The sequence below is a fragment of the Podarcis pityusensis genome (assembly GCF_964106645.2).
Source record: "Podarcis pityusensis genome assembly, chromosome: 6".
Classification (NCBI taxonomy): domain Eukaryota; kingdom Metazoa; phylum Chordata; class Lepidosauria; order Squamata; family Lacertidae; genus Podarcis; species Podarcis pityusensis.
This window is the reverse complement of record NC_138030.1, coordinates 31,372,442-31,397,842: the sequence shown is the minus strand read 5'-3', so window position 1 is coordinate 31,397,842 and position 25,401 is coordinate 31,372,442. Positions and strand designations below refer to the sequence as shown.

General features: G+C 41.8%; 1 protein-coding gene across 10 annotated transcripts; it reads left to right on the top strand.

The window, feature by feature from the left end:
• Positions 1 to 7,434: 7,434 nt before the first annotated feature.
• On the top strand, positions 7,435 to 24,978 carry KLHL12 (kelch like family member 12). Of its 10 annotated transcripts, none has more exons than XM_081010596.1 (13): positions 7,485 to 7,584; positions 8,445 to 8,546; positions 9,476 to 9,715; positions 11,038 to 11,191; positions 12,619 to 12,836; positions 14,565 to 14,714; positions 16,017 to 16,131; positions 18,878 to 18,984; positions 20,183 to 20,378; positions 20,558 to 20,716; positions 21,695 to 21,793; positions 22,579 to 22,765; positions 23,285 to 24,978. In XM_081010596.1, the coding sequence occupies exons 3-13, from the start codon at positions 9,533 to 9,535 to the stop codon at positions 23,409 to 23,411; spliced, it is 1,695 nt and encodes a 564-aa protein (XP_080866722.1). In that variant the 5' UTR covers positions 7,485 to 7,584; positions 8,445 to 8,546; positions 9,476 to 9,532; the 3' UTR covers positions 23,412 to 24,978. The 10 variants fall into 10 exon arrangements, with proteins under 10 accessions (XP_080866724.1, XP_080866722.1, XP_080866720.1 ...); XM_081010594.1 differs by having other exon boundaries at positions 8,445 to 8,580; XM_081010593.1 differs by having other exon boundaries at positions 7,501 to 7,813.
• Positions 24,979 to 25,401: the final 423 nt, after the last annotated feature.

Here is a 25,401-nt window from a genome sequence, read left to right as displayed (position 1 = left end):
TTTGCGCGTCGCGCGTTTAGTTGGGCGTTTCGTGGCGACGTGCAATAGCACCATCAAACACCATACAAAACTAACACAATTACGGGCGAGTCCAGTCAACATGCTGAACATTTCCATAGCTGCCAGCATCAACAGCAGGCAAGGGCTGTGTTGAACAAGGGAGAGTTTTAACGTGCGCCGAAATTGTATCTATGCATCATTTTCTAAGTGCTTGCAGACTGTTTAATTCTCTGTTCTAGGACCTTTCCTGGTATCAACGTCAAGATAACCAGTTGGTAGTTGCTTGGTCGTCGTCGTCCCCCCCTTCTTCTTTTCTTTTCTTTTCTTTTTTTCTTTTTGGAAGATGGGGACATTTGCCTGCCTTCAGCACACAGGAACCCCAAAGAATTCTCAAAGAATATAGACGGAGCCTCTAAAATTGCATCTGCAAGTTCCTTTAGTATCCCTGGGAGCAGTTCATCAGGCCCTGGAGATATGAATTCATTTACAGTAGCTAGGTGTTCTCTTATCACCTCTTGGGCTGCAGCTCCCTTTATGAATAATTTATTCTATCATCACCAGGTTGTTGGGCACTGCTTTCTTTTTGGGCAAAGCAAAAGCAGAGGCAAAGTAGGTTTTGAGCAGCTCCACTTTCTCCTCTGCCAGTCAATAGCATCTCTCCATGCTTAAGAGTCACCTGTGTGGCACACATACACCTAGGTCCCCAGGTACATACTTGGGAGCATCAGACTTGAGAAGAACCAAAACCCTCCCCACTATGGTTCCTTAGTATCATCTCACCATGGCCTGAAAGAAATGTATTCAGCTCAGTTATCAGAGGGCAAGGTCCTTTGTTGCAGAAGGAGCTTCTGAAGTCATCCAGGTGAACCAACCTTACCAAGCTTCCACCAAACCTATTCTCATTCACTTACTAAGCCTGTGGGCAAAATCATCCCAAACAATGAATTCTACAGTTCCTTAATCATACTACAAAAGCCCAGATACTTGTTCTGGGTAAAATGAGAATTTCAACTTTTATTTAAAAATATATAGCTAGCGCTTAAAGCAGAAATGGCTAGTTCATGGGCAGTATGTGGCCTGCCAGATAATTTTGGTGGCCCATAGAACCCCCAACATTTATTGGTGGCAAATTCAGTGGTGCTGGTTGGGGGGGGGGATTTTCCCAGGTTTCCCCAAGAACCCTTGGGTATAATATGGGTAATTTTCATCTCTGTAATTTTCTAAATACACCCCCAAAATGGCTCCCTTTTAGCTCTTTATAGTTCCATGTTGTAAAGAATGCTTTGCCTTAATTTCTGGCAGCACTATTAACAGTGATACTTACTGCGTTCAATAAATGAAACAGTCCAAATATTTTCTTTGCACCATCTACATCTGTTGTTGTTGCTTTTTGGTACTGTTTCTATTCTTTTGCATGCGCGCACACAAAATAAGATAAAAATAAGCACAGCACTACTGAGTAGCTGCCTGCGATGCTGTCAGCAGCCAAAGTGTGGACCTTCAGCAATCTGTCCAGAGTTCTGCTGAATACATCAGAGTGGGGACAAGCAGTTGCAGCCAGCAGCACCACTTTAGCACTTAACAATAAGCACTGGTGAGCAAATTGTGTGTTGTGATTTGTAGTCTTTGTAATGGAGAACAAATGGTGTTGGGTAGGGAGGGGCAGTTGGACTGCTGTCAAATAAGCTTGAAGGCAAGGAAATGAATTTTGGAAGAAGAGATTTATTAAATAACTTTTAGAGGGAAGAGGAAGTTAAATGTATTAAATTGATTGGGGAGGGGGAGAATAGAAGTCAAGAATTTAATTCTTGACCTGGAAAGTTAATGGAATGAATTTGGGTTAAGGATGGAGCATAAATTGGTGTCCTTTTGGAGGTTTAGACAGCATGAATTGGTGAGTTTTGGTTGTACTCCAATGATTTTAGCGGGGTGGGATTTTGCTAGCAAGGTACTGTTAGAGTAGTAGGGAATTAAAAAAAACATTGATGTTCAGGCAAATCACCAGAAACATCACCCACACATCCCCCAATCCAGAATTATATACAAAATTGTTTCAACCAAAGTAACACCATGTACATCTCTAACTGCTGTTAAAATAATCCACATTGTAACCAGATTCAAAAAGCAAGTAAGAACAGTGCAAAAACATTGTTGAGATGAATATACTTTGAGCCAAGCATCTTCTCATGCACCCACCCCCAGGCTTGGTTTGTACATGTTGCGAAACGGAGTGGCAATGTAAACCATAGGAAGGTTGAGAAGCTAGGAAGCTCCTTTGTTTCTTAACCTCGTAGTAAGACCAGAAGCTTTCCTGGCCCATAAAATGTCCAAGAGGTAGGAACACACACTGATGCGGAACTAGTGCAAAACTTGAAGGTGAGCCCATAAACAAGGGCTCACCTTCCCAACTGTGGCACCCAGTATTTCACAGCAGACTCCTACAGGAGTCATCTTGCAACAGAGCAATCCTAACTGTAGGAATTCTGCGCCAATTACGGCAGCATAAATTGCACTGGCACAATTTAGCCCCTATTCCATTCCGGAGGCCTTTGAATTACACCACCCTTTCTGCTGGCTACGTCCTGCTGCGCCACGTGATGGAGCTGAAAGCGGTTTGGGCCCAGGGGTGCCTACTTGAATAAAATATTGGGGAGGAGTTGTGATGATACATTGGGCTAAAGCAGGCATAGGCAACCTTCGGCCCTCCAGATGTTTTGGCCTACAACTCCCATGATCCCTAGCTAACAGGACCAGTGGTCAGGGATGATGGGAATTGTAGTTCAAAACATCTGGAGGGCCGAAGGTTGCCTATGCCTGGGCTAAAGATTTTGGATATAATATTCAATTAGAATCATGGGAAAGGTTATGGAAGGAAGGTATTAATTTTACTGCATGCAGCGCACTTAAAGAAAATGTTACAAAAATGATGTATAGATGGTATTTAACACCAGCTCAACTTGCCAAAATGTATAGGACAAGAACTAAAGAGTGATGGAAATGTAAAGAAAAGGAAGGTATCTTTTACCACATGTGGTGGACTTGTAAAGAGGTAAATGCTTTCTGGGAAATGATATATAATGAGTTAAAGAAAATGTTTAAAAATACTTTTGTTTAAAAACCAGAAGCCTTTTTATTGGGTTTAGTGGGTGAAGAGATATCAAGGGAAGATAAAAGACTGTTTATGTATGCAACAACTGCAGCAAGAATTCTTCTTAGCCCAAAAATGGAGACAACAAGAAGTAGCAACGAAAGAAGAGTGGCAGATGAAGGTGATGGACTTTGCAGAACTGGCAAAGCTGACAGGAAAAATCCGAAACCAGCAAGATCAAGTATTCCAAAAGGACTGGAGTAAATTCATACTATATTTGAAAGATTATTATAAGCAATTAACATCACTAGCAGGGTTGTTTGAAGACTTGTAATTGAAGGGGACAGGTTAGGTTACCCAAAAACCTGTGTAGTCACCCCCCCCAAGCCGGCCTCAAGACTTTTAAATTACTTTCTCTGAGGAGGGTTCAGTAGCTAAAAAAGCGTTAGCATTAGCTTTGCTGTAACAATAAAGGCTGAGAAAACAATGCTTTTTTGCTTCCCAGGCTTTCAGTGGCATTGTCTTACCAATTGCAACAGCGCCAGGAGAGCGAGAAAGAAACAATTCTATGGAAGATTGTTTCTGCCAACATTCATGTGTAAACTCATGAGGCAGGGCTCCTAAGGAGGGGGAGAAGGGTACCCCGGATGGCAGAATAAAGCTCTTTCTCTGAATTAACCCCTCAGTGTCTGTGTTGGCTCCTTCTTCCCTCCCCGGGCACAATGCTCTTCCTACGCGTGAAAAAGGCCTAGAAAGGCTACATAATGAGAAGCTTCCTACCTTTCTATATTCATTTAAATTTTGAGTTATTTTGTAATGTTTGTAATTAGAATTGGAAAAGGTACAAAATGCAATGATATAAAGGTTAATTTTGAAAGTCATGAGGCGGGAGGGAAGGAAGCTGACAGGCCCTAAAGAGCCAGGGACGTAAAGTGGAGCGTAATGATGTGAACGTATTACATGGAAAATAAACAAAAATTGTGTGAGAGAGAGATATTGGGGGGAGGCCAGGTAAGCCCCGCCCCACATAATCGATCACATGATGCGGCACATGCACACTATTTGAATGGCAATGCCCATCAACTTGGGGCGGAGGGCGTCCCAAAGTTTTATTTGGAGGGACCTCGGCCCCTAGGAGTAGGTAGATTGGCACGGGTGCGAATCTCTCTTTGCTCCATCCTGCCACGGGGTTGCCGTGATAGCAGCGCGGGATTGGGGGCGGGAAGGCCATGGCATCCAGCCAGCTGTCGAGGAGTCAAGCGTAGGGACGGAGAAGGGCATTGCCGAGGCTCCTCCTGATCCTCGCACCCGCGAGCTGCTCCCTCCCCCTTCCCGGACCGCCAGCCCCACTTCCCCCAAGGCTGCACCACCATCCACGTGGTCCCTTGCGCCTTCCGCGCCTTTCGGCTCCGCCCCCCGCCTCGACGCTCCCGGGTTTGGCTCCGCCCTCTCCAGAATGCCGGCCACGAGGGAAGGAACCGGTCCAATGTGCAGAAGTGCTCGCCTCTCCTTTAGGCCTGCTGGGGCGCGAGAGGGGGCGAGGTCATGTGGAGGACCCGGACCCCCCTGCAAATCGCCTCGCATATCTTACGTCGGTTATAGTAGCCTTTTATTTCATGCATGCACCCCAAAGCACTTCTCTGGGAAACGCAGTGAAGTGCCACACGAGACAATAGGAGAGCATCATAAAAGTTTTTGTTTTTATTTTTAGGGGAAATCCTTGGCCACCCAAGGATGGATCATGCCTGAGGTGTCATGAGCCAGAATTGGGGAGCTTAAACGGAACTAGTGTTCCATCCTGGAAACAGCAGCAGGGCATGCATAGCAAGCCAACAGTCAGACAAGAAGAAGGGGACTTAGCACACATCCAAAATGTGCTCTCCCCCTCCTTCTTCCATGAATAAGCACTGTTAGCCAGTGTAATCTGACATTACAGACTTGTGCATATGTGCATTCCCAACTAGGCTTGAACCTAGCACCTTTTTCCCCCCCAGAAAGTATGCATTGCCATAATTGTATGCCACAAAATTATGTTCTCTTTCAGTTTACTTGTTTATTCAGTTTCATAGGCAGTATCAACTGTCAATTTGTGAGCAGCGACTGCTGCAGTAACTAACAGCCTCTTATGCCCAGATTTTCTGGCTCTTTATCAAAAGCTGCTGGCATTTCCTAGGCAAGCAAAATGTGTGAGACACCCCAATGTTTGTGAACAAGTTAAAAAGTAGAGGTCCCACTACTGATCCTGTCTTAGAAGAGCTAACGCTCTGAATAGGACCAAAGCTTTTTTTCCAGATACGGTCTGGAATTATTTATAGTGTATTTATATTGTATTAGTAATCTTATTGAATGGCTAAAAATACCACTATCTCAACTTGCCTGGAATAGCACAAATGTTATTAAACTTCTTTCTTTCTTTCTTTTTTCTTTCTTTCTTTCTTTCCTTCTTGTCTACAATGTCTCTCCCTCTCCCAATCAACCATGAAAGTGTTTTGCTAAATTTGTACAGCTAAATGTGAAACAATTAGGAAAGTCTGCCATCTTCTGGAAGAGAAAAGGATGCCCAAGTTGGTAATTTCCAGAATACAGTAGTAGCATGTTGCAGCAAAAACAACAGTATTGTGGCACTATCAGTGTGGGTCCATGGGGGTAGGGGAGTGTGTGTGTGTGTGTGTGTGTTTGCTTGTTTGTTTAATTAATTTCTATCCTGCTGTTTCTTTCAAAGGAGCCGACACCAAAGTAGTAAAACAATACAATTAGAACTGTGTGACTTGTTATCATTTTTGTTATATAAAAAGTTTGGAATGTGTTACTGATGTTTCTGGCCTGCTTTTTGTCTCTTTTTCAAATTTCATACCTGTTTTCTGTGATAATTTTGTTCTGTGCTTGCTTTTGAATTTTAATATATAACAGAGTGGCTAATTAAAGACAAACAAAAATCATTCGGCCTCCCAATTAGGAAGATGTGACAGAACAGGACATGCTGATTAGCTCCCTCTCTCCATCAAATTAGCATCTCATTTGCATGCATAAGGTCACAGGCCCAGGTAGGACTGTCTGAAGCCCCTGTCAGCTGTTGTCAGTCAGTGTAGTGCTGAGGTAAATGGACCAGTGGTCTGACTCCTATAAGACAGCTCCCCATGTTCCTTTACCCTCCATGTGTTGGAAGTGTAACTTCTGCACTGAGGAGGCTAATCTACTGCTGTATGATTTAGAATCCTAATAACCCAATGAATACAGCAGGCTCCCCATTACATAAGTTGCCCCTCCAATGTATAGAGAGCAAAATAAGTACAATGGGGGGGGGTAATAAGCACAGCCCCGCTCAGGAACTCTGTCTCTAGTTTCGGATGTCATGTACTGTATCTGATCCTGCAAGGAAATATCAGTCATGAATGTCCATCCAGCAATATGTGGTGTAGGATCAAAGTACATGTCTAGAAAAATGAGTCACGTGAAGCCCTGATCCAGATCAGAACCACGCTGCACAGCCAAGGAGTGAGCCTACTCTTCCCTCCACTTACTGTTCTCCCACGAAAAGGTCCCCCAGTTGTTGCTAACACCCAAAGGTGCTTTGCCAAAAATAAAAGAAAACCAACACACCCAAAAAAGCAGTCACTAGGGAAAGGCATGGGGCAGCAGGAAAACAGCATTTGGAGGAAAGGGTGAAATCTCCATTATCCGAATCCTAAGCAGGATACACCCGGTTTGTTTTTTTAAAAGTGGTCTGAGAATATTGTTTTTAAACGCACACTTAGTATGCAGGTTAGGCCCTTAGCGGTTCACCAACAATGGCAACTGCACTCCCCATTACCTTCTCTCCTGTATGGTGAGAGTGTATCATACTGGGCTAGATTAATAGTTTCCCCTGCAACACCTGAAAGATTCATTTATTTAAAACAACAACAGTAATAATAATACAGTAGTCGTGGCTTTTTCCATGCCTCTGCATGCAATCTGACCTGCTCGGAAATTGAGGCTGCTTTTTTTTTTTTTTTTTTTTTTTTTGCAAAATCTCCCCCAAAATGAAGTTTTTTACCTATTTTTGGGAAAATCGCAAAAAAAAAAAATATAAACACTTCTTATTTGGGCTGCCATACGCCCATGGATTTACCGGACATGTTAGCCGCTTTTTCTAAACTACGCTCGACGATTACTGGTTATGTCCGGGAAATTCAGGGCGTATGGCAGTCCAACGACGGCAAGAAAAGAACAGCCTTTTTTCTTCCTTTTTCTTTTGCAGCGTTCGGGCGGAGTTATCCAGCGGGCGGCAGCTGACAGCGCGCAGCTTCGTTGTGAATCTCTGTTGCCTAGCAACCGAGGCGGAGCCGAATCCATCCGCCGCGCTTCTTCCTATTTAAAAGATGGTTCCCGAAGCCTGCGGCTTGGCGTCCACCATAGTGACGTCATCGATGCGCGCCAGATGCAAAGGAGGAAGGAGACGTGTGGGCCTGAGGAGCCGAGCCGGGAATCTCTCCCCTCACGGGGAGGGTGCGGCGGTGAGTTTGGACGGGGGAGGAGGCCCCGAGGGCAGAAATGCTGCGCGGCCCGCCCCCTTCCATGTACTGCTGAGCGGAGCTCCTGAGCCCCTGCTCCCGCCGAGGGCTTCCACGGGCCCAGGGGAAGAGGTCCATGAAGCCCTGGGGAAGAAGGGAGAAGGAGAGCTTCCCTTTTCGCTGAGCCACAGCTCCCTTCCCAGCCGCTCCTGCTGAATAGCCAAATATATAGGTACCAGTATTTCAAAATAGAGGTATTATCCTGCTGTGGGTTTTGGCGACTGCACCGGTAATAGTACCAAATTGGGTAGCTAAATCTTCTCCTAAGCACTGATGATTGAGGTAGGTCAGGAGTGGGAGCCCTTTTCAGTCGGAGGGCCATATTTATTGCCTTCTGGGAGCCGCATGCCTGTGGTGGGTGGGGCCCAAGTGGGCGAAGTAGCAAGTTTAAATTTTGCCTTTGTACTCTTAGGCTAGTTTATACACACACTCACACAGCTCTCTAACCTCCACCCGGAAAAGCGTGAGGCATGATCAGAGGTCAGGGATGAGTTCCAACTCACTGGAGAGCCAGTGTGGTGTAGTGGTTGAGAGCGGTAGTCTCGTAATCTGGGGAACCGGGTTCGCGTCTCCGCTCCTCCACATGCAGCTGCTGGGTGACCTTGGGCCAGTCACACTTCTTTGAAGTCTCTCAGCCCCACTCACCTCACAGAGTGTTTGTTGTGGGGGAGGAAGGGAAAGGAGAATGTTAGCCGCTTTGAGACTCCTTAAAGGGAGTGAAAGGCGGGATATCAAATCCAAACTCCTCCTCCTCCTCTTCTTCTTCTTCTTCTTCTTCTTCTTCTTCTATGTATCTCATTCAGGAATGCCCAAGAATTGCAATGTTATGAGGGAAGTTCTGTAGGTTCGTTGGAGAATTCAACTCCAAGAGAATATTATTCCCACACTGGAATGCCACTGGAATGGTCAACGAATCTCTTCAGTTAACAACTGTTTGTGGTAGGGAGCAGAATTAGCTCTAAAATGGATATTTTCTGCTCACATTATTTGCAAATGCATTTGTCTTTGAACCATTGCTACAGTTGCTGCAACTAAACACCAAGTAAAACTTGTGTGTACAGTAAGTTACCTGTCATTACATTGATAAGCTAGGGGTGACTAGGAGGTATAGCCTTAATAACCTTTGAAACAAGAAAGATTAGGCTATTATTCTGAGTTGTGCACCCTTGTTTTGAAGTGAGTTCCATCAAATTCAGTGGTACTTGCTTCTAAGTAATTACTACAGCAGATAATGATTTTTGAGTATCTGCTGTAGTAAGTTCTTGAAGGTTTATTAACATACATTTATACACTTTATAAAACAAAGGCAGAGGCTTTCACTGTAGAAGTCTTGTTCTATTGATCTACATTAGGAAATATTCATATATTTGTCTCTTTAACTTCCAAATAAAATTGAAGTAATTGACATGGGGGAAAGTTAAATAGGTGGCAATATATGGTTTAACTTTGGCCACACTGTTGTGCTTTCCTGGACAGGTGGTGCTCCACCATTGTCCTTCCGCTAAATCTTGTCTTTGTCTTTATTAGTCTGTAGTTCTGAAATGCTTTGATGTTCTGCAATTTGCCTAGCACACATCTCACTGTAAATAGATGTGTACTGTTCTGAGATTTTATTGTATTAAAACATAGAATTTCTATGTTTTATGATATGCCTATGCTTCTGTGAGGTAGGGATGGTGGTAATCTGAATGTAGTTGAGTAGCACAATTAGAAGTGAATCAAGGTAGACGACAGGCCCATGGGATAGAAGAGAGAACCAGCAGAAACCAAGATCCTCATTCTCTACCTCTTTCAAGCTTGATGCCATTAGTGAAGCAGACTCTTCTCTTAACAGGTTACTCAAACTCTGAACCTACCTTCTCAACGCTATTGTTGACTGGAGTAATACACTATGGCTCCTAAAGATATAATGACTAATTCTCATGCCAAGTCCATTCTCAATGCAATGAACTCTCTACGAAAAAGTAACACACTTTGTGATGTGACCCTTCGTGTGGAGCAGAAAGACTTTCCAGCCCATCGTATTGTGTTAGCTGCTTGCAGTGACTACTTCTGTGCTATGTTCACCAGTGAGGTAGGCAAGATGCAGAGTACACACATTTTTGTTTTTATTCATGCAAATAAGAAAGTAGCTTGTAATGCAACTTAAAAGTGCAAAAATGTCATTAAGGTTGCAATTCTGTATGCATTTATAGCTTGCTCTTCACCAAGCAGCCCTAATGCACATTACGCACAAAGCCATGTAATGCTTTTCACTTACTCAGCAATTAAATCCATCTTAAATTGCAATTAAGGTCAACAACAGCACTGCAGTAGGGAACATCAGGTCTTATCCTGTACCCCTAAAGATCTAGACACCTCCCATCAAAAATCATACTAAGACAAGGCCATTTGCCCCTTGGATGGGGGGCATTCCACAGCCTGGGGGCCACCATAAAATTGGCCCTCTCCCGCACTGCCACAAGAATCATATGGTGGCAGTCTTGTTAGCAGATCTCAATATGCCAGTACAGTATAAGAAAAGTTAAATTGTAGGCTTCCTAATGTTTCAACTTTATATACAATTTAGCTTTCTTGGATAGCTAGGCTTAAAAATTTTTTATCTCTGTTGCAAATCCACACTATTAAATTGTTACTAAGCTGGCTGGCAAATGTGTTTTGTCTTCTGGTCTACCAGGAAGGAAGCTTTACAAATGTTGGTGGTTCTTTTTTAATTTGGTTGCAAGTGACCCATGTAAGTACATAATGGGTAAACAAGCCATGCAGATTTTTTGTAGGATAGAAAGGCATTACTATGTTCTCCTCTCAACCCTGAACTCAGTGTAATAAGGACATTGCTGTAATTTATATGTAGAGGTGCATGTTAATTACTTTTGGTGAATTAATTTGCCTGCCCCTTGACAGCATCTATTTAAAGCATGTTATTAAAGTCTGTTTCTCTGATATTTAAAATAACACTTTTCAAAGTCAAAACAAAATAAATAAATAAAAATTCCTTCCAGTAGCACCTTGGAGACCAGCTAAGTTTGTTATTGGTACGAGCTTTCGTGTGCATGCACACTTCTTCAGATACATGCACACGAAAGCTCGTACTAATAACAAACGTAGTTGGTCTCCAAGGTGCTACTGGAAGGAATTTTTATTTATTTATTTTGTTTCGACTACAGCAGACCAACACGGCTACCTACCTGTAACTAGAACTTTTCAAAGTATTATCCTCGCACCAAAATGTCTGTAGGGTATTTGTTATATGTTCCATTTGCTGAAATATTCATTTGAGATTATTAATGCTTTATATCTCTTCCCCATTGCCCACACTGTAGTTTCCAGGTTATGTTTTGGAACCCTGTAAAACCCAGGGAATAAAAAAGTACTTCCCTTGTTTATAATTCACAGCTTTCAGAGAAGGATAAACCTTATGTGGATATTCAAGGGCTAACAGCATCAACTATGGAAATATTGCTGGACTTCGTATACACAGAGACCGTTCATGTAACAGTGGAGAATGTTCAGGAGTTGCTTCCAGCAGCCTGTTTGCTTCAGCTGAAAGGTAATGACAAAAACATACAGTGTAGATCAGGAGCGAAGAGCTTTTGAGAATCCTTGATCTGTATTGCCCATTTTTTAAGATATTTATAAAGTGGTAAACACAATAAGAAAACAAATATATTTAGACTAATAAACAAATATAAAACCAGCAGCTTCTAATACAACATGAGCCTAACCTTGTCTAAAAGCCCACATGAACAAAAGCATTGTAGCTTGAGTGAACCTATTCAATTGAGTGTGTCAACCACTCGGGTAATATGATTGAAAATGCCACATTGCAGATACCAGTGGGTGATACTTTAGTGGGCTGGGGTCTGAAGAAATATCTTGAACCATGCTCTCAACAGGCAGAAGGTTTTCCAAGGATTCACCAGAAGTGTAGCTTGATTAATAAGGAAAGCCAAGAACAATATAAAAGTCAAGGAGGGTTCCTTTTTAAAAGTAGAAATTTTGCCATAATGAATAAAAGGATCACAAACATCTCTGCTTGTTCTTATTCAAGCACAGTACAACATGCTTCATCAGGTGATGTTGGTGGAGATGTGGTATTTCTGTGGTTTCATGCCTCGTGCATTGATTTTGTAATTGGACAGCAAATAGGAACTGTTCTCTAGTGCCACACTTTTTATATAGAAACTAAAATTTATGAACTGCCTGTCATAATTCATTCAGAGGCAATGTACAGAAAATTATACAACCAGCACTACATTATAAAATAATATTAAAACCCACATTACACCATAGTAAAAGGTATATACTTTTGCAAATTTTCATACAGGGACTCTTTAGTGAGAGAGTCTCCCCATTTTAAGATTGTTAAACTTGAAATTATATGCATACTAGGAACTGCATCCCTGCTAGCACTTCTTGCCAGCCCCACTGCTCCTTACCAACTACCCTCCTTTTAAGCCTGGCCGAACCCCCCTCCCTTTTATGTCACAATTTGCATGGCTGCCCATTGGCCACACAGACTTTAGCTTGATGACATCCTTAAAATTTTATTATATGCTAAGATACTGAGTTCTGGGGGAAATGCAATCCTGAGAACAAATGAAAATATAAAATTGTAAAACTGCTGTTGATTAGTACAGTAGTTTGGGAGCGTTTTCTGGGTAGTAAGATATTTATGTCTTTGTGAAAGGGTAGATACTGTTTTTGTAATATGGATAAAATACAATAGTTAAGAATGTATTTTACTGATGTCACACCATTTTTAGAATTTATCGCCACCAAAAAGAATCTCAATATTAACTACCAAGGAAAATGGCAGGCTGGTTAAGATAAAAAGATGACTTTTTATTTACTAGATTTGGTGTTTGTTAGGAAAATGGATGGATTTGTTAAGCACAGTTTCCCCCCCCCCCTCTTAAACACTTTTCAGAACAGTGACTTAGCCCTCTGAAGTGCAAATCATGTCATTTCTCACAGGAGTGAAGCAGGCTTGCTGTGAGTTCCTGGAAAGCCAGCTGGATCCTTCCAACTGTTTGGGGATTCGAGATTTTGCTGAAACACACAATTGTGTTGACTTAATGCAGGCAGCCGAAGTTTTTAGCCAGAAGCACTTCCCAGATGTAGTTCAACATGAAGAATTTATTCTCCTAAATCAAGAAGAAGTGGAAAAGCTAATAAAATGTGATGAGATTCAGGTAAAATATTCCTTCTTGTTGTCCAAAGCAAAGCTATTGAGTTCTAGTATTTGATACAGGAACCAAACACAACCTAGGAATTAACCAGTAAAATACTGTGGAACTGACGGATGGAGTTCATACCTTGGAAGTTAGCAATTTACAATCCATGAGCACTTGTAAGATCTTACTAGAATTCTGAGAATCCTAGTTTTCATTTCAATATAAAAGCAAGTTGGTAGCCTTTACAGTTACCAAGATCTCTTTAAAGAAGCAATGGCAAAAGAGAGAATGTGAACAAAAAGGGGTTAGAATGGATGCAAGGCTAAAATTCAGAATTCAGGGCAGAAAGGGGGGCAGGGTGTACAAGATGGAAGTCTGGAATAATCAATACAGATTTACAAGGAAAGTCCCTGGAAGACCTAGAGAAGAGCTCTGCACTCAAGAGGAGCCCTTACTTGCTTCTCCGGGAATGTTCCCTGTGACACAATGTGGGGGTGTCTCCACAACTACAGGAGGTTTCCTCTTGCAAACAGTAGCCCTTGAACTCTCAGAGGAACATGAGAGTGACCAGAGCTCATGCCCTTGTGCCCCTTTCCCCACCATGTGTGTGTGTTAAACCAAGATTCTGAATTTCTAAACAGGGCTTTTGAGACACAGGGTGTGGGTTTTCTTAACAGTTGGTCCATGCTCTTAAAGAGTTATAAATCAATACTTAATTTTGTGCTACAAAATCATTGGCAGTAAATGAATGATTTAAAATTGGTGGAAGCTGTTGAAGAATGTTAAAGTGAGAAGTGCAGTCTTGCTAGTTACTCTGAAAGATTTTGAAGTATTTTGTAAGGCACCAACCAGATCTTAAGCACATTTGTGCTTGTAAATATGATCACCCTTTTATCAGTAGGAAAGAGCCCTCTTTGCACTACACTCATGCTAACCCTATCTTGTTAAATATATGTTTGCCTAGGTTAACATCATGGGAGATATTTGCTTTATGAACAAAACCCGATTGTCCCCCTTCTTAAAAGAGCAAACCCAAAGCTGAGTTGGGTGTGTGTTATTATTTTTTACTTTGATATGGATTTTTGTGTTTTATGTTGTAAACCGCCACGAGATCCTCAAACAGAGGATTAGTATAGAAATTTAATAAAGAATAAAAATAAAAGGGACTGCACTTTCTTCAGAGAAAATGCTTTTTGAAAGAAAAAATCTTGCATGGTCATGGTGAGGAATATGTGCTGGTCTTGGGTTAGAGTACTGTTTAGGGAGGGTTACAGGGGTGTTTTTTGCTGTTAACTGATTATTATTTTTACCCTTATTTTTAAATTTTGCTGTGATTTGTGTGGAAATTGTTCAATTTGGTTGTGTACTTTTTGATGTGTTTATTGTTTTTGATGCTATGGTTATATTTGTAACTACGTAATTTGTTTCATGCTGTAAGCCACCTTGAGCATGGTTTTAGCTATGGAAAGGCGGCATACAAATAAAAGGAAGTATATCACATCATTGATATTGCACATTATATGCTTGTCACAGTTACACGACAAAGTTACCCCCTCTAGAGAGCTGCCTGTGCTTGCTTTGCAAGGTGGATCTTGCTTTCCAACCACCATAATTTTCTGTGCAAATGCAGCTTCCCCACACCAGAAGTACAATCTATGCTGCACCCCCCCTTAAAGTAATCCCTCCTCCCATGTCGTAGCCATCTATTTTTCAAAAGACTGATTAATTCCATGCCTTTTCTTATAGGTGGATTCTGAAGAGCCTGTCTTTGAGGCTGTTATCAATTGGGTAAAGCATTCAAAGAAGGAACGGGAAGCATCCCTGCCAGAGCTTCTGCAGTATGTGCGCATGCCACTACTCACCCCACGCTACATTACCGATGTCATAGACACTGAGGTAGGGCCAGTTGCCCTGTTAAGCAACTCATGGAATAAGTCCTGCAGAACAACTGCTGTATTTAGGAAAACCTCACTCATAATAGTAACTTTGTAATGTGTTCTAGGCGATCCTTTGCATATATACATGTTAGAATATGGGAACAAAGATTAGTACCCCTGCAATTCTCCCTGAAGAGAAACCCTAACCTCAAACCCATCTACTTTACTGTGTAAGAACTTGAAAAATTATCTAAAGCAAGTCAGCTGAACATGCCTCTCAGCAGTGAAATGAATGACTTAGCCTAACTGTTCCCCATTTCCCCTCCTTCCTTCAGTAATATGTATTAATACTGGAGGTAGCCATGAGTTCTGTGATGCCTAAACATAGAAATGAGAAAGACAATCCAATTCTGGTATAGCCTTTGTGCAGAAAAAGGGGGAAACTCATCATTAGTTGTATATTTTTAATTTCCCCATCCATGTAAAAAAAAACCATCCCATAATTTTCACTTATTTAGCCACAGGCCTTAGCTATTCAGATGACTTAATATAACAAAATAACATCAGTTCTAATAAATGTAATACAGCTAATTTGCAATCTACTACACAAGTCAAGGTTCCTTGGACAAATATTTGCAGCTGCCATAGAAAAGTTAGGCTGCTTTCAGAGTAGCCTTCTTTTTAGTATTTACAAGTAGGTAAACAAGATTTTTGCAGTTTTGGCCAATGGGTTCTTCCCTCCAATAACTGAGGAAGGAATTTCTGTGCTGTATCCTTGAAAATTAGGGCAATAGAAGGAAGCTCACAGAAGGCTACCTGCCACCCTACCCCAGGCAGTCCTTTGCATTGCCTCAAAAAGGGGACCGTCCTGAATGGTGTGGGATGAGGCACAGGGCTTTGCTAAAGGAAGGGAGAATTGGCCAAAATCAAATTCACAAATCGGTATCCTTAGTATATAATTTTACATTCAAACCAAATAAGTTAATGCAAAGGTCTTCTGGAACCAGTGTTTTAAGTTTTAATCCTGGGAACTGTATTTGAATGAAGATTTCTGTTGCATGCTCCACCAGCTTGATTTTTCCATATCTTTTATATTACAGTACTTGAATTAATGTAACTGGACTAATTTTAGATTAATTTCATTAAATATTAGGGTTTTTGCAGTGGGTCATAATGTGCAAGTATTTCCATTCTTCTACTAGCTACTAGCTATTCTACTAGCTACTAGCTATTCCATTCTTCTACTAGGGTATTTTGAAGAATTGTAAAAGTGTATAAAGAATTGGATAAAGTGAAAACAATGCCTGTATGTCTTCTGCAGCCTTTTATTCGATGTAGTTTGCAATGCAGAGACCTTGTAGATGAAGCGAAGAAGTTTCATCTAAGACCTGAACTTCGGAGTCAGATGCAAGGTCCCAGAACCAGAGCACGTTTGGGTAAGCATCAGAGAAGTGCATATCAAAATGGCTGGGAAAAGGTATGGTTTAATGTCTTCTGCCATTTGGCAGGCTCAAAATGAAGCAGTGCTTTATGTTTATAAGGAGTCTGTTCTTTAGTGTACCTGAACTTTGGAACTCCCTGTCTGTTGACATTACACAGGTACTGTCACTGTAATCCTTTAGATGCCTGTTGAAAACTTTTGTTTCAGTGGGCCTATCCAGACATATAATTTTGATATGTAATCTGTTCTTAATTTGTTATGCTTTTATTGCTTTTAGATGTTTTAACCATTCTTGAAATGTTTTAAATATGTGTTATTTTATATTTAATAATGTTTTTATTATGGAAATGTTTGCCGCCCAGGACCTTTCGGGAGGAAGGGCAGGATATGATTTTTAAAAGTAAATAAAGCTGTGCCTTCAGGCCATCCCCCGGAGATATAGGGAAGGATGTGGGGGGATACTGCTCATTTGCAAAGACCTAATAAACATGTGGGTACAAGGACCCAGATAGCAGCTGTATGATACAAAAGAAGCACCTTCACAGCTTTGTCTAAATAACTGCTTTATAGGAATAACCAGTGCTTTTTTTCTAAAAAAAATGTTTAGGGGTACTCTCATTTTGACTCAAGAAAATCACCATTTTATAGTTCCAATGGGGGAAAACAAACACAGTAAATGGACAAAAGTACAAAGATTCACAAAATGTTTAGGGGTATGCGTATCCTTGTGTATCCCCAGAAAAAAAGCACTGGGAATAGCAGCTGTTGCCCCAAACACACCTTTGGGGAAGTAAAATTGCTGAAAGCTACCTGTAGTTAGCCAACATATTCATTTACATACCTCAGGTTCTGCACAAACATAAACAATGCTCAGAAAACAAATAATTGTCAGCTAGGTCTTTTAATTACTTGGATTAGTGTGTCTAGATATATAGATGGATGTTAAAGATATAGATGGATGTTTTAGATGGATGATAGATGGGTGTTAACTGCCTTGCAAATACTTCTGCAAACTGTCTAGCCTCAGAAAATTTTGCTAGCCTATCTGCCCATACTTGCCCACATGGCATATGTGACTTAAAAGAGAATGAAATTGGTTAATACTAGCTTGCTTGCATGCATGCCTGGAAGCTATTGTTAATCACGAAAGACAGCCATATAAATTGCATCTTACAAACCTGGTATAAATGATAAATAAAATTCTTAACGTGTGTTCCAAGCAAAAGAGAATCTCTGTATATGATAAGCATATAAAAATACTTCTGCTGTAGTATGGTATTTAATATTACTCTCAACTGAAGCATTGTGTAATGAAGGTTTGTTAGAAGAAAATGGAAGTAATTAGATAATATTACAGCTCAGTGGTAATTTTCAGATACTCAAGCCTTTGCCTGTGACAGGCATACAGATACTTACTATTCTTAGATTCTGTATAAAGCTGAAAATTCAACATAAATTTGTTAATGACAAACTGATGATGCTGGGAGAAAGTCAAAGCATATTTTTTTTAAGACAATATGTTCAGGATGTTCTGGAAAGTGAGCAAAAAGGCTTCTCATGTGGTATGACAAACATCCTTGAAGCTTCACTATTATCTTCTGGATTGGAGCAATTAACTGGAAATTAATAGAATGGAATTGCCAAGGGCAAATATGGTTGGGAAACAAAGCCCAAGTGCACAGCTGCAAAATGGGCTGTAAGGTTGTCAAGAGAGAGAAATGAAGATTATATGGCACAAGCTAAGCATGAGTCATCTGTGTGGTGGTGCTGTTGAAAATTAAAGAGCAAGGGTTATTGGCTTGGATTCACAGACATAGGATATTAATATAGTTCAGTTTGGCGTTAAACCAAAACTAGATTCTTATTGTCACACTTATCTAGCCTTTAGTAGATTGATGGGCAAAATAGCAATCTTAAAGCTGTTGTTAAAACAGGATTAACTATTCCTCACAGTCATGTAAGAAAAAGCAAAATGCAGTGAAATACACCAACTCATAGATAGGTTTGCTTATGTGCCATTGAAATTTAAAAAAAAATTAAATGCTTAAGTTTCATGATTTGCAAATTGTGTCCTGTGTTTAAAATGGAAGCAGTATAGATTTAGACATAATTCAGGGGTGGCAAGTGGAGGGGGGACTACTAAGACTACAAAGTGCAATGAAATCAGTTGCTTAATAAAATAGTCAGGTGTCTCTTGCTGGAGAGTTTAAAAAGGTTAGGCAATCTGTCAAGACGGCTTAAGAGTATGTTGGCTTGTATTTAACAACTTACCTAGCAGCCATAGGAATTCTATGTAGATGCGTTAAAGGCCTGACTGAGAGATGGATTTCTCCATCCTCCTCAGCCAGCCCACTTGGTTTCCAGTCTAGCAACAGAGGAAGGAAAGTCTCTTCCTCCACAACCATCACAGAAATGCAGTGGGAGAATGAAACACCCTATCCTTTCATCAGTCTGCAGTTTTTCAGTAGCCTGCATTTCCATGCTGACCACGGGTGATGGACTTCTGTTCTCCACAGCTGGCATGAAAATGCAGGCCACTAGCTCCTTAGCAAGTTATCAAAAAATAAAACAAAGGCTAGTAACACTTGTGCTTTTATTTTCAAGGCTGAACTAGTGTGTCACTCAGCTCTACTATTCTTGACCCACTACTTAGAGTTAAAGTGAGGATCGGTACACCAATAATGGAAGTAAAAAGTATATACTCTAGGATATTAACCTTAAAGTGGTCCGTTTTTATTCAGGTGCCAATGAGGTTCTCTTAGTAATTGGGGGCTTTGGAAGTCAGCAATCACCTATTGATGTGGTGGAGAAATATGATCCAAAGACACAGGAGTGGAGTTTCTTACCAGTATGTAATTCTTTGCTTTACTATCTCTCTGCCCTCTGTTTTTTCTCTGATTGCTTTTCCTCTGTGGGGTGGACATATGTTTGCAATTGGAAATGCTTATTTTGAACCTTGTGGTTGGAGGAGTTGTGTAGGGAAGGTTTCACAAAGATGTTTCTAATGCAGGCATCTTCTCCACGTAGGAAGATGGATAAACCCTGTAGTCCCACTGTTGTGAAATAGTGGGCTGGATTCGGCCTGCCAAACCAATGCAAGCAGCTCACCACACATTGGCAAAATCTTACCATCCCTTGCAGCACTGGGCTGAGAGGTGTTTAACTCTCTGCAATGTGTGTATCTCACATGCGTGTCTCAGTGGCATCGAGCTGGCTAACATCTGGCTAAAAAAAGGGTTAGCCAGCTCTGCTGTACAGCATCATCTGTGGGCAATAATACATGTGTCTCTGACCAGGAGCTGAAGGGTGACTTTACACCAAGTATACGGGTGGCAACACAGTCTTGGACACATGCTAGGATAATAATTACCAGGAATGAACTGCGAGTCGGAGGTCCCCAGTTCAAATCTCATCTCTTCCTTGAATTTACTGGGTAATCTTGGGCAAGCCACACTCTTCCATTCCCACCAGCTCCCCCCTAATAATTTCCACCCTCAACTCCTTTGGGAGGAAGAGTGGCATAGGCTTTTAATAAAATACTGCCCTTTTTTGCCTTCATAGGGCTATTATAAGGATTGTCCAGAAAAGGCATGTGAAAGGCATTGAACCCATGAAAGCATTGTACGTATATAAATGTTAGAAAGGCCTCTTGTGTAAAGTAGTCTGAGATGAAGAATTGGGGAGGTTCTGGATGATGACTCACAGAGCCATCTGAAATTTAATGTTTTCTAAATCGCCTGGTGAGCTGTTTGCTTTCTGTATGTCAAAACCTTTTGATACTGCATTCCATTGAGGCTCTTCTCGTCTCATGCAGAGAACCTCAAAAGTGTGCTCCATACTGAAGATGTGAGCGTGTGAAATTGAATATATTGAACATATTGTTGTAGATAAACAGGATATATAGAAATGATAAGCCCTGACACATTAGTGCAGCATTGTCTGTATTGATCGCACTATCTCTGTATGGCATCACTAGGAAATTGCAGGTGCCCATCATACCTAAAGATACCCAAAAAAATTGTTTCCATTTTTTTCTTTATGCATAGAGTATCAGCCGTAAAAGACGCTATGTTGCCACAGTTTCCTTGCATGATCGGATATATGTAATAGGTGGTTATGATGGCCGTTCTCGCCTCAGTTCTGTGGAATGCTTAGATTATACATCTGATGAAGACAGTATCTGGTACTCTGTGGCTCCCATGAACGTTCGACGGGGCCTAGCAGGGGCTACAACCCTAGGAGGTATGTATTGGTAAATGTATTCTAATTCCCCTACTGATAATCATTGCTGGAAACAATCTTAAGTACATTCATTTTGCGGGGAAATTAATTCATTTATTCAACCAACATAAATGCATATTTGTAAAATACTGATTTCAAATACTGTGATTTGTTTAATTCAGTTAACTGTTGTGTTACAGACATGATCTATGTTTCTGGAGGTTTTGATGGAAGTCGGCGCCACACCAGTATGGAAAGATATGATCCCAACATTGATCAGTGGAGTATGTTGGGAGATATGCAGACAGCTCGAGAAGGAGCAGGACTGGTGGTTGCTAATAATGTTATCTATTGTCTTGGTAGGTAACCTCAGTGTATTTACAAATTTTTATATGGTAGTGCCTCAGCTGCAGTCTGGTGAAAAGACTATGCAAGAAGCTGTCATTAGGAAGTGATCTTGCAAATTTCACAGCATTTGTAAGTTCTGTTTTGCCCTGGAATGCCCATCAAGTATGAAAGGTTTCTTCCGTGGAAAGCCTTTGAATTCAGAATTCCAATATCTGAAAGCAGTAGGCTCCATATATAAATGTAGAAACAGAGCAAAGGCAATGATTCTGCAGGACAGAGCTCAGGAATTGTTGCATTGTATCGGTCCTGTATCTTTTGGTTTTTAAGAGGTGACTTAATATTTAAGAAACCATCCCAAAGAAATCCATAGTAGGTGCTTACGAGTTGTTCAGCATAGTAGATGCAGCAGCCCCCAGCTCCACAGGCTCCTCAGCCTACCAACCCTGGAGCCTCTGCCTCCAGGATCCAGATGCCCAAGCCAGACACTGCCACTACTGGCCACCTTACTTCGCCAGCCAGCTTGGGGATCTGCTGCTGCTTCTACTGCTGCCAGCTGACCAGTTAGGAGTCAGTCTGACAGGAGGAGTGTGGGAACAAGGAAAGTTGGTAGAAGCAGTGGATAGTTGGCCTGATAATCCACTGCTGCAGTCGCCACCGCCAATCTCTAGGCTGGCTTGCCGCTGCCTTCCTCTTCCTGCAGTCCTCCTCCTGCCAGTCTGACTCTTCATCCTAAAATGTTTGGCAACAGCACAAGAAAGTCTAAGTCTTTCATGATCCTCCCTGCACTCCTCCTTTGCACCTCTGACATCAGGAGAGGCAAAGGAGAAGTGGTGGCAACGGGGAGATTGTAAAAGGCTTTTGGTGAGCTCTTAAGGGGATGTGGGTGTTTTTTGTGCAGAGGTTGGCTTGGTGAGTGAAGTGAAGCGAGCAGGGGCAATAGCCCCTCATAAAAGTAATACAAGTAATTTAATGGGTTCCTCTGTTTTCAGGTGGTTATGATGGTCTAAACATCTTAAATTCTGTGGAGCGATATGATCCCCACACTGGGCACTGGACAAATGTCACTCCAATGGCCACAAAGCGCTCAGGTGAGAGTCCTGATCAGGGTGGGGAGCTGTTGGCAGTATACCAGCTGTCTTTAACAGTAACGGTGGTTTAATAGGGACCATCTGATTAGAGTGAGAATTTTGTTCTTGCTTCTCCCTGCAACTGTACTCGTACAGAGTAGAGCTCCTGAAGCTTCCAAATAATGAATCTGGAATTTGCCAAGGACACCAGTAGCCAGCCCTCTCTTCCCAGCAGCTCTCCAACTACCACAGGGTTGTATCAAACAGTTCATGGAGTTCTGCTCATGCAATGTGACTTCCACTTCTCCCTGCATGCTCCCAACATCTGCTCCAGACAGTCCCCCAGCTTCCTGGAGCAGATTTTTGGGGGGGGGTGGTGGTGGTTAGGATTAGGATTAGAGAAGATGTCCTATTACACTACACAAGCCTGTTTTGTGAGAACTGTTAGATACAATTCATAATATCTAAATAGCCTTCACAATATAAAACATCTGTTTTCTCTCACTCCTTTATACAATTAAGACAGTTTGCATACTGTCTTTAAATGTATATAAATGTATACTTTTCTTGGATATCTTTAAGCAACTTTGACATCCTGTGCAAACATTACAGTTCCGGGAAGATTACTTTCCCCCTGTCACCTTTGCAGTGGTAGACTGTGACTATTAAAAGAGGCAGGCATTATGATAACTTCACCCACCAAGGGGCTTGTTCATTTTCAGAAGGCATCCAGATATGCCTTTTATCCATCCAGATATGCCTTATTGGGGGATTTGGTGCCACATTCCATGGTTTTTCTTTCCCAGGAGCTGGAGTAGCCTTGCTGAATGATCATATCTATGTGGTTGGAGGGTTTGATGGAACAGCACATCTCTCATCTGTGGAGGCGTATAACATTCGCACAGACTCATGGACCACAGTGACCAGCATGACCACCCCCCGCTGTTATGTGGGAGCAACAGTCCTGAGGGGACGACTTTATGCCATAGCAGGGTAAGGGGGCCAAGCTTCACTCAGAAATACCTTTAAGCCCTAGCATAGCTGGGGAAGTCTGTCTATACTTTTTATAAGTGCATTAGATGCCCAGTAACAAGGCAAAAGGCCCATCTGATACATCATTTGTTTTAGCGCACTGAGGCACATGAGCAAGATCAAAAATGCAGGCGGGGTGAATGCTGTTGTGCTCAGTCTTGCTTGCAGCCTCCCTATAGGTATCTGTGAGAACAGGATGCCGAAATAGATGAGCTACTGGCATACCAGGTGTGAGTCTTCCTTCTGTGAAATTGTAATCTGTAGATTGGTCCATAGGGTGGGTTTGTGGTAACATGGTCAAAGATGGACATGGCAAGTGTTTCCTTGCACTGACCTCTCACAAAATACAAGAGTTCTGTCATCGTATGACTTAATAGGGATGGGTGCGCCACTGCTCCAAACTATTATCAAGTCATTGTCTCCTTTTTAAGAGTTCCAGACTTCAACATGTTCTCATCGGTAATCTTCTCTCACGTGTAGGTACGATGGGAACTCGCTTCTGAGCAGTATTGAGTGCTATGACCCTATCATTGACAGCTGGGAAGTGGTGACATCACTGGGAACCCAACGGTGTGATGCTGGCGTTTGTGTGCTGCGTGAGAAGTGACCTTAGGGGGAAGGCCTTGCGAGAGCACTTCTGTGGAACAAAGAGACTATGGGAGAAAGTACTGGCTCACGTACAGCTATTGCTCTTGTAGCTGTGGATGCAGTGACCATTGCTATCTGGCCTGCGCTGCAGACCTTCAGGCTCATCTTCAAAGCTACTGATTCCATTTAAAAAACAATCCACACACAAGGCACTTTGAACTGAAAACAGAGAAATCACATGCTCATGTAATGCTAACCCTGTGAAAGTGAGTTGCCTAAAGCAGTAAAGATGTCTATGCTTTCTGGCCTTCTGCATCTCTAGAACATTGGCACATACAAGGAAGTTTGAGCATGGCACCAACGATTTGTGCCTGAATGTTTCCATGTACCAAATATGCTGCAGTGCAGACATACTGTTAGTGAGAATTGTGTGGGCACACTGTTTGTTTTTGGACGCTTTTTACGTTCTCCACAGACTTGCCCATGGTTCTGGGGAGAAGAGCCAGAGGCTGATGCATGCAACTGATAGAGACTCTGTGTGTTGGTATAAGCAATCTGGCCTTCCACCATAACGGAAAAGGGGGCAGCGGAGATTATACCCTGCTGGAATATTCAGTCTTATCTGCTGGGAAGAAAGGCAAGCAGATGGGAAGAAAATACTGAATTTCGTGTTTTTACCAATTTTACCTGAAGAGAGGGTGTGTGTTCTAGTACTTGTGAACAAAAACCTGTTTACATCTGCTATCTAAGCCAAGTTTTTTTTAGTGTTAGTGGAGCAGTGAAGTAGCAAATCTTGACATATTGGCGGGAAAGAGTTTAATGTGCTCTGCAGAGGGTGCATCTGCCCAGGCCACTTAGGCTGCATTGCAAATGTCCCTTCAATCTCCACAAATCACTGAACATCTTTTCTCAACCCCACACCGGTCTTAAGCCTGATACCCTGTGCAGGCCTTCTGCATGAGCATTGTCAGCACAGGTTGTCTTACACTCAGCTTTCATTGTGCTTCTGCTTTAGCATCAAAGTAGGAGCATGATACGTTATATTTCGTTAAGAGCACACTAATGTTTACAGTGCATTGTAGGTTTACCTGGTGTCATTTGTCTCCAGACCCAATTACAACAAGGCATTTCACGTGAACTGGAACATTTGCTCAAGGCATCTCTTTCGTGGCATATTTATGATTCTCCTTGCCTATTTTAATACCCCTCTGGTGTGTTATGCAGCTTGTACTAGATATGTGAATTCACACCACATTGCTGAAATGGACACTTGAGCCTGTGGATAATACGCCTCCAACCCCTCATGGATGTGCCCTAAACTTTCAGCATGACCCTGGAGCTCTCTCTTTCTCTCTCTCCCATGACCCACTGAGCCTCTTCCTGTGTCACACAGCTCTATTGGGAGCCAAGGGGTGAATGTATTTATTTGCTGGGTGATATTGACTCCTTGCTTTGGGGATATGGTAGCATGGGAGAATGATGCACTTTCGAATAACACTGAGTTTATAAGTCCTGTCCTATCACATCAGTGTTTGTGATTCATTTCTTACATATTTTTTAATAAAAGTATCTCTGGTACATGTGAACATTTGGTCTCTCCAAGTAGGTTGCCTTTATTTTTGCAGTGCTGTTCTCTAAAAATCTAAAGTATTTGTTGAAGTGCTCCTTTTATGTAGGCTTCTTCTGAAGAGGTGCCAACCGGGCATTGGTGGAGTCTACATTTGCCCACTTTTCTCTTAAGTTCATCTCTTTTTTACAGCTTATTTCTTAAAGAGAAAGTAAAGTGGTAGGGATTAAGAAAATGTTTATAGAATAATAGAATTGTAGAGTTGGAAGGGACCTTGAGGATCATCTAGTCCAACCCTCTGGGATGCAGGAATATGCAGCTGTCCCATATGGGGATCGAACCTGCAGCCTTGGCATTATCAGCACCACACTCTTAACTAACTGAAGATTATTTTTACTTTGATGCATTTGCGGCTTTCTTAATCTTGCATATCTTCAGATCT

Bases quoted from the DNA above. Each gene is read 5' to 3' on its own strand.
- KLHL12 (XM_081010596.1), top strand. From the start codon at position 9,533: ATGGCTCCTAAAGATATAATGACTAATTCTCATGCCAAGTCCATTCTC. The intron at 14,715-16,016 runs GTAGGGCCAGTT...TGTCTTCTGCAG, and splicing joins CCGATGTCATAGACACTGAG to CCTTTTATTCGATGTAGTTT. The intron at 18,985-20,182 runs GTATGTAATTCT...CTTTATGCATAG, and splicing joins AGGAGTGGAGTTTCTTACCA to AGTATCAGCCGTAAAAGACG.